The sequence below is a fragment of the Apodemus sylvaticus genome, chromosome 12 (genome assembly GCF_947179515.1).
Source record: "Apodemus sylvaticus chromosome 12, mApoSyl1.1, whole genome shotgun sequence".
Classification (NCBI taxonomy): domain Eukaryota; kingdom Metazoa; phylum Chordata; class Mammalia; order Rodentia; family Muridae; genus Apodemus; species Apodemus sylvaticus.
Window position 1 is genome coordinate 59,877,386 of NC_067483.1, and position 13,120 is coordinate 59,890,505.

Sequence of the window (13,120 nt, forward strand, 5' to 3'; positions counted from 1 at the left end):
TTAAAGGGGTTGGACTCCAGCAGTGGCACGGCATTTGTCTAACAAGCACAGGATTCTTTGGGTTTGGTCTACAGAATCAGAATCAAACAAATGAAAATTATAATTATCTACTGTAGTTAAACAAATAGTTCATGCAGTTAAGAGCTAGCATAGAAGCTAGTATCACTGTGCAGGGGGACAGCAGCCTGTTACAGCATCTGAACTCCCACGCTGTCCTTTCTTTTTCTTTTTTTTTTTTTTTGGTTTTTGGTTTTTTTGGATTTGGGTTTTTGGAGACAGGGTTTCTCCATATAGCCCTGGCTGTCCTGGAACTCACTCTGTAGACCAGGCTGGCCTCGAACTCAGAAATCCACCTGCCTCTGCCTCCCAGAGTGCTGGGATTACAGGCATGCGCCACCACCACCCAGCAGCCACGCTGTCCTTTCATACCAAAGAGCTGGACTTCAGTCAAGGAAAGCTACCACCAAGTCCACTGAGAGTTAACTCAACTTTTGGAATCCAAGTACAAAGAGCAGGAATGTTACACAGCGACTGTTTCTCTACGTACACATCTCTGTTTTGCTTCTGTGGACTCTACGGTAGCTACATGATTTAATTATCTACATGAAACAAATGACATTAGACTACCATCATAAGAGAAGAAATTTAATAATCTAAATCTTTAAATTAAATAAAATTAACCAAAGCATTATTTCCTTCCAGAAAGCTGAAAGAAAGTAACCTGGGCTTTGGATTAAAGTTGAAAACATGAGCGGGGGCAGTGTGGCACACACCTTTAATCCCGGCACTCAGGAGGCAGAGGCAGGCGGATCCCTGTGAGTTCGAGGCCAGAGACAGTTCCAGGATAGCCAGGGACACACAGTGAGACCTGCTCTCAGAAAAAACCAAACAAAGAAACAAGCACTGAAGCACGAGTACAGTGACGTCAACCACTTTCTATTGGGGGCCCTCATGCCTTTCAGTTATCAAATTTAATATTACCATTTTAAATATTTATCAACAGTTAATATTCCATAATTCCACTAACTGGCCTTCGTAGGATATCTTAAAAAAAAAAAAAAAAGAATACACAAGGCCAGAGAGGATGGGTGGGGAGAATTTGGCAAGGGTGGGAAGGGAGAGGTAAGGGTAAATTTGGTAAAGATACATAGTACATATGTATAAAACTGTCAAAGAATAAATAAAATAAAAAATTAGCTTATCATGCAAATGTTTATTTTTTATAAAAAATATAATTTGTAAGTAATTTTCCTTTCTTTGGTAAGCACAGAATCATTATACGTGCATAGTTGGTATACCAGAACACAGAAAACCTGCACTTAAATATATAAGTTAGATTCTTACAAAGGAACACTTTTATAATTCTTAAAATAAAGGTGGGTGATCACTACTCCCTTCCCATTTCAAAGAGAATACAGCCTGCTGGGGATACTAATGAATACACACACAGACACACACACACACACACACACACACACACACACACACACACACACACGCGCACGCACGCACGCACACGCACGCACGCAAGCACACACGGAATAAATAGGGAGAAGAAAGAAATCAGAGAAGAGAAAAACAGAGATAGTCTAAGCAAAGGAGCAGACCCTTGCCCTCCGTCCAGCAGAACTTGGCTTGCCAGGAACGGAGGGTTTCTGGAAAGGCCTGGCCCCTTGCCTGAAGTTCACAGTAGCCTTATGTTTGCCAGGCCTGGGAAGAAACTTTCCATTCTCAATAGAACAAGCAGCAGATACAAATGCTGGGCTGTTAAGATGCTAAGAAGGAAAGCAACATCGCAAATATGACAGAGGAAAGGGGACAGCAGCTTTTCCATTTTCCTGGCCTTGGCTCTGCTCCTCTCCAGGACTGAATGGGAGGATTAAGGAAGGGAGATACTGGCTGCAGTCACAAATGCACAGGCAAAGTGAGCCTATCCCACTGCAGAAGTCACTTGCCCCTGTGCACAGAACAAGAAGGGGCTGGGAGAAGGGAAGACCCAACTTCTCCCCACCTGTCAACCTGGAGAGTTTGTTCACACAGTCCCACTGATCCCTACCTGAAGAAGGGACGGAAAACACCTGCCTGCATCTATCCAACACTGATTGGTGGTGATCTGAAATGACATAATGTCAGTGGGACCTTCTGAGACACATCAAGAGGGGCATAGTCTGTAATATGCTTACAGTGACCTACCAAAGGCCACAAAAGGCTTGGTGAAACCAACTCAAAGAATTTGCCACCAAGCACTGAGACAAATTGTGCCTCCATATTTGTGACCCCCACACCTGCTGGAAGAAGGTCATAGCTTTGAACAAATACTGTACATGTGGGCAGAACCATGTATGCACAAACAAACATGCACACATACACACTGAAGGTCACACTAAGGCAAAGCAACTCAAAGACATCATGCTGGAGTATTCATCAGAAGTCAGGAAGTCTTTGTAGACCGGAGGAGTACCAGACGGAAAAATTAAGATTATACAGCAGTCTGCATTAAGGAGAAACACCGATGTACAGCCTTCCCCAAAGCAACTCTTTGATGGGTCACAGAGCAGAACTCCTCTGTCCTAAATGGAGGTATGAATCTAACCGACGTGCCAGATGGGTGGCAGCTCCAGTGGCCAAGCCAAGTGGCAAAGGGGATTACCAGCAGACAGCTTTCTACCTCGGGCATTCTTGGCAAGTGCCACCTTCTACCTATTGCAAAAGCCTATGGGAAAGAAACACACGTGGTCATGGCCCACATGTGGAGCCTGCTAAGGTCGAGTCTAAGGCTTTTCCTTCCAGGAGAGACCTCAGGGAGAATCTACGTGACTAACTAACTTATTGAGTACTCTTTGTTTTCCATACCCACTCACTAATTATGTGGTAAATGTCACAAGAGAGCCTTCAGGGACCCACAGAAGTACTATCCTTTACAGGGAACCTGGTCAAGGCTTCAGGAGGGTCCCCCTAGGAACTGAGACCTTAAGGATAAGAAGGAATCAGAAGGGTTGGAGAGATGGCTCAGTGGTTAAGAGCACTGACTGCTTGCTCTTCCAGAGGCCCTGAGTTCAATTCCCAGCTCACAACCATCTGTAATGAGATATGATGCCCTCTTCTAGTGAGTCTGAAGACAGCTGCATGTATTCACATGAATAAAAATAAATAAATAAATCTTAAAAGAAGGAGAAGAAGGAGGAAGAGGAAGAGGAGGAGGAGGAGGAGGAGGAGGAGGAGGAGGAGGAATTGGAATTAGTAGGAAGGGAACTGGAGCAGCACTGTGAGCAAGGGTCTCTAGGTAAGACAGCCAAACCCAGCACTGAGTAGACTTGAGAAGAGTTTAATGAAAGTACAGAAAGAGGAGACGTGCACATTGCAGTGACACGTGCTATGCTATGGCCAGGTGACACATGCTATGGCCGGGTGACACATGCTATGCTCACTGACTGTCTAGCCAGCACAGGTTGTACTTGGTAACACCTGGTTAGCAGGGTGCCTTGCTAAAGGGGTGAGCCCAGGAAAATGGTCCATACTTCCTAGTCACCCATAGGCCTTTGGGTTCGTGGAATACGGAGAATTTTTAAAGTGCACACAAAGGACTGACAGGCCACCAAAGCAGCAGCTGTCCTCCAAACACAGATGTGACAAACCCAGAGACTATGAGTACGTATATCAAATTATCCTAAAATTCCAATGGTGACTACACACTCTAGAATTAATAAGATTATCACTACACAAACAGAATAATTCTGTCTACTTAGCGGTGTGTTTTTCCTGACCTAGAGCCTATTTGACACGATAGCTCATATTTAATCACTGCCAGAAGATAAGACACAGAAACTTTTGGAAAGACAGCAGAATGTTTCCTTATTCTAGGACATGCTCTACAAACTTGATCACGTCCTGGACAGTGAACAGGAAGAAAGTGCAGCCTACGAGTACCACGCGTGTGTGGGGAACACAGCCGTGCCTCTGCCACGCCATGCCGGTGGGCTGTAATGCATTCTGTCAACCTCGACCCTGACAGAGCTGGGCCTTCCACCTTGTTCTCCAAGTCACCACAAGCTTTTCCTGAGTCTTAGGGAACAGTGCCAGGCCGAGCTATCAGCAAGATGGTTTCCTTGCTGAGAAAGAACAAAGAAAAATCAAAATTCTTTTCTCCTCCCCTCTTCCCTGAAGAGACACAGTGCTATCTGGACTGCCAGGGTCATCTGCTCAGCTTCCAGTACTTTCCATGTCACACTTCGGTATTTGTGGTAAATAAGGATTGAAACTCTGGGTGGGGATGGAGGGAGGGCTGTGATAAGGCCAGAGGAAATAATTGGAAACAAAGCCAGAATCAAGATCCAGGTACAAGGAGGCAGGGATGGGGCGGAGAATTAAGACGTACCCAAGGCAAGACAGGCAGAGGAAGGCACCCGGAGACAAAGCTGTGTACTGTAAGGAGGGGCTGTGCCTGGACCCTATTACCCGGAGTCAAGGTTACTCACACATCTGTCTTTCATTCCCACACTTAAGAGAAATATTTTCATTCTTATCATGGGGTTAGAATGAAAGGGTCTATGCTGTGGAGCACGGCCCTGGCTAACTCCGAGTGCTCTCATCCACTGTATGACCCGGGACATGCTCTTCCACTGCCCAGGCTACTCTCCTATAGCTGGAACAACCATAGAGAAGGTCGTCAGGAGAATTTTTAAAGTGCACACAATGCACTGTTCTTACTCAGCAATCAATAACTTCTAACTATTATTAGAAAAGCGCATCAGGCCTCATCAAAATTCTCAGTTCAGGACCTCACTAATTCCTTCCCCAATTCCCTGGTCTGAGGAGAGAGTTTGCACATTACAAATTGGGTGCTTCTGCTTACAACCTGCCAAAGTTTCACCCTGGATGGTGATTCTCTCAAAGGTGTCAGGTGCTACCAGGTACCAAGGACAGGAAGCAAGCCCTCCTTGACGGGACTGACCTGGTCTTCCTTCATCTCTTCTCCGTTCCTTCAAACCATCTGCCTCTGAGGGAATCATGTCAGACTTCCACATTTCACAAGATCTGTTTGGGGACCCCACTGGGGGTTGGGGGTATTGATGAAAGGGTTAGCTCTGGAACTTTGGAAAGGTCATGGAACACTTGCCCCTCCCAGAAGGGAGAGGCTGAATAACATTCTTCAGATCACAGGGAGGTCCCTGCGGCTATGGGAGGACCAGAGTTATTCCAGAGACCTTTGGCTACCTACCACATCTCCTAACAACCAATTAGTTTAAAGGTAACACTGTTCTGCCAATCACATTGTGCCTAATAGTGGCTGCCCTGAGGACACTATAAAGGCCCGCACAGAGGGCTGCTTGTGGTTGTTCTCACCCCATGTGCAGGGCGACCCCAGCATGCTGGACTGAATAAAAAATCGTCTTGCTTTGTGCATTGATTCTGTCTCCATGTGGTCCACTCAGGAGGTCGAGTCTTACACCGATGTGGTCTTACTGCTAGCAAACCCCATGCTTGCCCCTAAATGTGTGAAGCCCAGCTGAACTTGATTCTAAATCCTTGGCCCTGAACTAACTGCCTGATCTTGGCCAAAGCACACAAGTTTGATTAAACTTCAATTAATGGGCTTATGAAGTGAGGGCAAGATCTCTACACATTTGTAACAAATGTGTAACAAAGATCTCTACACAAAAGTAAATACATGGTAACTAAAAGAGCATCTGCAGCAAGAACCCACAGACAGGCAGCTAAGGTGGCAACTAGAGTCACAAGGATAACCCACCCACTGTCTTCTACTGATAAGAATCCACAGAAACAAAACTGGTTAGGATGTCTGTTAAACCGTTTCCAGCAGGTAGAAAAATACCGTCACGGGGCTGGAGAGATGGCTCACTAAGAATTCTTATAGAGGTCCCAGGTTCGATTCCCAGGACCCACATGGAGGCTCACAAATGCCTGTCAATATGGTTCCAGGGGATGATACCTCTTCTGGCCTCATAGGGCATTTCACACACATGGTGCACAGACATATATGTAGGCAAGGCACACATAAACATCCAAATAATAAATCTTAAAAATAAAATACTGTCATCTCTGATTTTTATCTTTTTAAAGAAAACTGCTTTAAATCCAGCTTAAGTCACTGATGGACTCTTCTTTGGTCAGAGCACCAGTTTTCTGAGGATTTCCATCTGCATCTCACAAAAAGAAACTAGCTCTTAAAATTACAGTTTTCCTTTTCCTTCTCTGCCCTGTATAGACATTTAAAAGGCAATGGCCTTCTCTTTAATGTGACACATCACTCTATTTCTTCTGTTTTACTAAAAGGATAAATACATATTTCTCTCACATTATGTGGTGGCATTCCTGAAGGCGAGGTTCTATTGATGCTTTTGTTTTGGTTGAGGCTGACTCCACCATTGAGTCCAAGGCTGGACTCAGACCTAAACGTGCTGCCATTACAGGGTGCGCCTCCATGCCTGAGCCTGGTGTGTCACATCTCATTTTTGTTTAGTTCTGGTTTTTGAGACAGGGTATCTCTACATAGTCCTGGCTGTCCCAAAACTCACTCTGTAGACCAGGCCTGCCTCTGCCCTACGAGTGCTGGGATTAAAGGCGTGTGCCACCACGCCCAGCTTTATGTCTCATTTTTGAGGGTTCCCCACCTCCCCACCCCTCAAATCTCTTCCTTTTCCCATTTTCCTTATAATCGGTCCATTTCAATTGCCTTCTTAGGGCATTTGGATTTTCTGGAATGACTACTGATTGCAAACATTCCAGGAAAGAGTTTTCAAATACTTTTCGATGTAATTTCCCCAGGCGCTAATAACTCCGGGCCTCAGCTTTTCTTTAAAGATGCCTGACATCTTGGGTTAATACTTCTTACTAGCTCTCTTACCAGCCCGAGCCCTGGGGTCAGCAGCCCCAGCCTCTTCGAAAGATTACAAGAATGACATTGTATTGTCTGAGCATGGGGTAAGGAAAATAAGGCAGCTTCTACCATCTGAAGCAGGATGATAGATAGTAAAGGTTTGAGAAAACAGACTTGACATTCCAGAAGGGAAGGGGTGGGACCCAAGTAAAAAGAAACAGAAGCTACAGAGTGCTGATTAAAGGAAAGTAATAAAGCATCGCTGCCTGGGGAGGGGTATTAAATCTCTATAAATAAAGTTACACACCCTACCTCCCCACCCCCACCACCCCCCCCCAGACCTCTCACACTTTCCAAAGAACTCACAAGTGAATGCTGGGGAGTTACCATCCCCTTCCCTGCTTCTGTTCCCTTCCGAGTTCAAAGGCTACAATAAATTTCCTAGGAAAAGTTTCTTCTTCCTTTCCAGTTCAAGTTCTGCTACTGGAAAAACCAGCGCTTTATCATGTAAAATGTTGGTGGAAGGGTGGAGAGGCCCAGGTGAAATGAATGTGAGCTGGCTTGTTTTCTTCTGTTACAGGAAGTGGGTTTCCTGATTCCCAAATAATGGTCATTTCTAGGAGGGGGGAGAAGGGGGGACGCGGCCTGCCTCATTATCTACAAAGCTCTTGTCCTCTAGTCCCAACTCCAGAAGCCACTTGTGAGGCAATGGTCTTGAAAACTGGGAGCATGGATATAAATTCTTGGCAAGTTGAGACTCTCATTGAGCTGGCTGATACTTTCTGGATACTTCCAGGAGCTGGACTCGGGCTCCCCAAAGGCTGGAGTCACCCTAGCAACCTGATAACTCAAGACACCAGAAACCATGTTTCATCCGTATTTCCATATTTTCCATCTTTATAGTCTTTTGTTGGCTTGATTATGTCCATTTTAAAATATCAGAAATGACTGGCAACTTGGTGCACGGAAGCTTATATAAAGTATATGGATCCTGCTACAATTTACAACAGAGACTGAAAAAAAAAATTAAACCATTTTGGGCACTTTGGAGTTCATGGGTAAATGACTCCCAGTCCCTGCTCCCAGTTCCCAGCAGGTCCACAAAACTGAAGGCAACTGCCCTGACACCGGGTGTCTGGTTTCCAGAAAGTCCCTAGATTCCTGTTGGCATGTGCCGCGCCTGGTGTTGCCCCGCTGCACAGTGTTTCTGCTTTGCTCTTTATTTATGACGGCAGGAAGCAGCTGTGACGTCACGGCTGAACACTAAGCAAATCAGAGCCTGGCTCCTTTTTCTGACAGTTTCTTCAGTCTGATACACATGCTTTCTCAGAGGAAAACACTGTGAGGGAATTTTCTCAAAAGCCTACTTAGTACTTAGACCACATTTCTGGTCTTTGTTTTTGGAAAACTAAATACATTTATATTAGCTATCACTCAATTGAAAAGGACTTGGAGATTGTACGCTCCAAGAGCTCAATTTTCAGGTGAAAACTCTGAAACCAAGAGACATAAGGTAACTACACAGAGGCCATTTTGGCTGGTAAGGCACAGGAGCCGGGCGCCTCGCCTTCCAGTGGCTGCCTGGACCACTGCAGTATTTAACTCTGATTATGAAAAGGAACACAAGTGGACTCCCTTCAAAGAATGTGTAGCAGGCAGGGTTTCCTACCAAAGCACTGGTGCTATTTAATGTCATATCACCGAATGGGAGGGGCCAGTCATGTCCTATGCATTGTGGGATGTTGTCTACTGTCATGCTTGTCCTCTGCTTACTAGATGCCAGTGACACACACCCAACTCAGGCACAACCAGTGTCTCCAAAAATGCTCGTTAATGTCCTCTGGGAGACAGAGTCATCCTGTGAGAACTGTGCCACAAAACCATGCCTTCTATGCAGCCAAGGCCAAGAGGAAGGCAAGACTCATTCCTGTGTCGGGGTCCTGAGGGATCTGCAGTGTTGCATACAGATTGGGGGAGATGCTCCCCTGGGGGGAGGTGCTCCTCTGGGTTCTTCTCAGGAAAACAAGGCAGTGGTCATGTAGACATGGGCACTGTCAAAAGGACAGTCAACAGAAAAAACAGTAGAAGATGGTAATGGGGACATGGAATACAAATTAATAAAAGGAGAAAAAAACTGGAAGAAAGAAAGAGGTCACCAAGAGACGGAGTTTTAACATTCCGGAGTCTGGGGGACAGAGCGACCTATTATAAAATAAAGTGCTCTGCGTTCATTGGGCACAATTCTTTTAAAAAGGCAACTCAGCTTGAGCAAAGGGGTCAAGAACTTTCTACCAAGTCACTGTGAGGCTTTGGGAAAGGACCATTGTCCCCAGATGACGGACCCCTCAGGGGAGTACTGTGTGAAGCTCTTTGTTAAGGTCTCATGTGCTTAAAACTCTAAAGCCCTTTAAAACAGCTTAGCCTGGAGTCTCCCCCACATTAGTGTTCCGAGTGTACAATGAATTTCAGTGGGACTTTAAAATAATGAACGTGGCTTTTCACATTCAGGATACAATCAATTTTCCTAACTGCTACTTCCCCCAAACCTATTTCATCTGAGAACACCCTCTGGGAAGCAGAAAGGCTCTGGGTATGTTTCAGACTGTACTCTTCTTGGTTCTTCCTGTGGCTAATCAAATGGTAAAATTCCAGATTGGCTGCCTTGCGACAAGTGTGGGTGACAATGTGCTCTGGACGGAGTCAGCTCACAGCTCAGCGCCAGGTCCTGCCAGTCACTGGAGTCTCATGCTCTCTCTTATGGATATCCACGAACTCCCACTAAAATCATATTTTAGTGACTTTTTATGGATGAACAAAATCAACTTTAAACACTCTAATCTTGCAATTTCCAAACCCTAAAGGACTCACTCAAGGGTCTGAAGCTGCAGATTCTAGTCCACTAGGTCAAGTTAGACCAGTGGGTCTCACCTTCCTGGTGATGCTCTGACCCGTTAATAAAGCTCCAGGTGCTGTGGTGATGCCCACATAAAATTATTTTGTTGCTTTATAACTGTAATTTTGCTACTGTTATGAATTGTAATATAATATCTGATATCCAGGACCCCAAAGGGGTTGTGACCTACAGATCGAGAACTACTGGCCTAGAAGCAGATTGGCTTCATTCCTAAAGCGCTTTATGGAGGCTGAGCTGTCGGTGTTCCCATCCTGATGATCTATCTTAAAATGCTTTCCATAGACACAAACCTTGGCATCTCTGGCCCACAGCTCGCTAGGGGACATCCAAACCTTATGTGCACCATTAAAGTCTCCAAACCTTATGTGCACCATTAAAGTCTTCCGCAGTGTGACCTCAGGCCAGCTTCAGCCACACAGACTCTCCTTACCCACAGGCTACACCATGAAGTAGCTCCAACAACAACTCTGTTGCTTTTCAAAATTCCACGGATTCTGAATTTCCTTGACCTGGCCCTGCTGGTCCCTCTGCCTGGCCAGTTCCACTGTCCAAGGTTTGACCATCTTTCAAATGTCACTCCTCCCAGAGGCCATCTCCTGAAGTGTCAATGTAATGGTTTTCTAGTACCATACTTTGCCCTTGACTTTTAAATATGTATATTAGTGTGTCTACTTTTCTGTAATAAAATTATTTTAAAAAAAAAAAAAAAAAGGAGTCTCTTACTTCCACACCTACAGTCTCTAAGGAAATCTTTTGGAGAGTTAAAAACTAAACAAAGAAGTCCAAGTATGTTCCCACTCTCTGATTTTGGCCCCAAATGAGTATTTGACACTAGAGATTATTTTTGGATCCCAGAATATCCATCCAACCTGCTCCAGAACACTGCCCCACAGTGGCCTCTATCTCCACACTGTGGCTATTTCTTCAGTATCTTCTAGATCGTTCTCTTCAATGTAAACAATTGCCCATTAAAACAGACCATACCTGGTACATAGCTGGTTCCTAAGCCCCAGACCGCATGCTATGAGATCAGAATCCTCCATCTCTACATTCACCACACCTCCATCCAATCTTTGTCAATGTACCACCCCAAGTGCCTTACATCCTGGCTTTGTTTGCACCTCCAACTCATGAGTTTCGTCCTGCATTGCCAAGCCATTCCCTGTATCTTCCTGCTGGCTCTCCAGTGCTATCCCAGCCTCACAGCCTCTGCCATTTCCTCTCTGCCTGGATGCCACATCGCTTGGCTCACACCTCAGATCACTATGTTCCACTGTCACCAGATCAGAGAGCCTCTTTCTGTCACCCTGCATGAAGCCTCGCTCCATGGCACCCAGACACTTCTTTGCTGCCTACTTCACTCGTGGGTTTATTCTTTGTCCTCCTCTGCTAACACACAAACTCTGCAGCAGCCAAGACAAGTTACTGCTGGTCACTCGTTCTACTCCTGGTTTCTTTCATATCCCTTCAACTAGCGCCTGGTAAGCCGCTATATTTTTTTAGATATATTTATTTTATTTTAGTTGTATGATTGTTTTGTCTGTGTACCGCATGTACACCTGGTGCTCTCATAAGTCAGAAGAGGGACTCGGATCCCCGGAACTAGAGTTACAGGTGGTTGTGGGCCACCATGTGCGTGCTGGAAACTGAACCTCAGTCCTCTGCAGAAGTAACAAGTACTCTTAACTGCTGAGCCCTCCCTCCAGCCCTAGCAAATGTACTAAGTGGGGGAAATCATGGTGGCACAGTAGCACCCCTTCCAAAGGAGTGAAACAGTCTGCTAACCTACTTCGGTTTTATTTGAAACATGCTGACCTCAAACTCACGCTTGTGCTGCCTTGGTTTCACAAGTTCTGGAGGTTGCAGGGACACACCACCATGTTCATGCACCAAGCGTGAGCTTGGCCAAGACACTGTCCTGACTGAGAGCTAGTAGTGGTGCTAATGAGAAGGAAGACACACTCACTTCCGGATCACAGCCTTGGACTCAGGTGAACTTTGGCTTCCATCGTCTTCACAGTTTGGGCCTGTCAGGTTTCCATACCTTTAAAGATGAAAACAGGCAAACAAAAACTGTCATAAGGCTGCTGCTCTATACCACTTCTGGCATAAAATAACATGTCAGGAATAATTAAAGAAATAAACATATGAAATAGCACCAAAATAAAGCAGCGTTAACAACAACAAAACCAAAGAAAAATAGGTAAGAAAACTCCAAACAGAATCAGGATTTAACTGCAACACTTCTTCAGAATGTTCGCATAATAATCCACAGTTCCTGGAGTTTCTTCTACACACCAAGGTTTCATCTCAGGAAGAGGATCAGATATCACACACTCTAAAGAAAGCAGATTCCTCATGAACTCTCATATAAGCCTGTCTTCCACTGTCTATGCCATGGGCACACAGCTGTGTGGGCACACGTGTGAAACGTAGGCCCTATGTGGGCACAAAAGTGCTGTGTCCACGGGACACCTGGGAGCGTGGTCTTTTGATCGGATCAGTGCTGGAGGGTCTGAAAGGCTGGGATGGAGTCGAGGGCAGGTGGAAGAATAGAGTCTTTTGCTGCAGGTAACAGCTGTAGTTGTGACTCCACCTACCCTAAGCCAGGCTGATCTAGATGCAGGCTGACAAGAGAACAAGTCCTGTTTTGGGGAAAGCAGTCAGTGCTTAGAACTGAAAATTTTGCTTGTCATAGACTTAAATTTCTACTAAATAAGTTGACCGTTCTCAAGTATACGATATGCTTTTACTTTAACTCTGTATGTGAGAAGGTTCATTTTGTACTAATACGTCATGTTTTGTTTTGCAGAGAATATGTATCTAGGGGATGGAGAGATGGATCAGTGGTAAAGTGCTTTGCCTGGCATGCCCAAGGCCCTGGCCTCAATCCTTAGCTCTGCACGCAACCTAAGAGAATATGTATTTAGTAACTGACACTCAATCCTTAAGGAACATCCCATTAACTCAAAAGGGCTGGACTATTTCTGCAGTTTTTCCTCCCAAGAAGAAAGAATTCTGAGTCCCTGGAGTTGGAAAAGCTGTTTGTTGCCCCCAAGGCTTTTGATACTAGAAATTATATTTGGTGGGTTTACAGTTTTAAGGAGGACACTTTGTCTTGTATGGTGGGATTAAAAGCTCTAGTGCCCTATGGCTCCTTGTTCTTAGAATTTACAAATTCCTTACAAAATAAAAGCCTGCTTTAATTGACTGTCAGTCCATCTGGTGTCCCAATCACCCCACCCTGACACAGACATTCTCGAACACACACACACACACACACACACACACACACACACACACACACAGCTCCTTTCTCCAGCGCATCAGCCCCATTGGTCTCTTGGCCTCCCGATGGTATTTTCCAC

General features: G+C 45.2%; 1 protein-coding gene across 1 annotated transcript in view; it reads right to left on the reverse strand.

The window, feature by feature from the left end:
* Rgl1 (ral guanine nucleotide dissociation stimulator like 1) overlaps nt 1-13,120 on the reverse strand; it is a 106,521-nt gene that overhangs the window by 41,724 nt on the left and 51,677 nt on the right. The window contains exon 4 of the mRNA XM_052200238.1: nt 11,719-11,796. Within this exon, the coding sequence (XP_052056198.1) occupies nt 11,719-11,796 (78 nt within the window). The remainder of the gene's footprint in view (nt 1-11,718; nt 11,797-13,120) is intronic.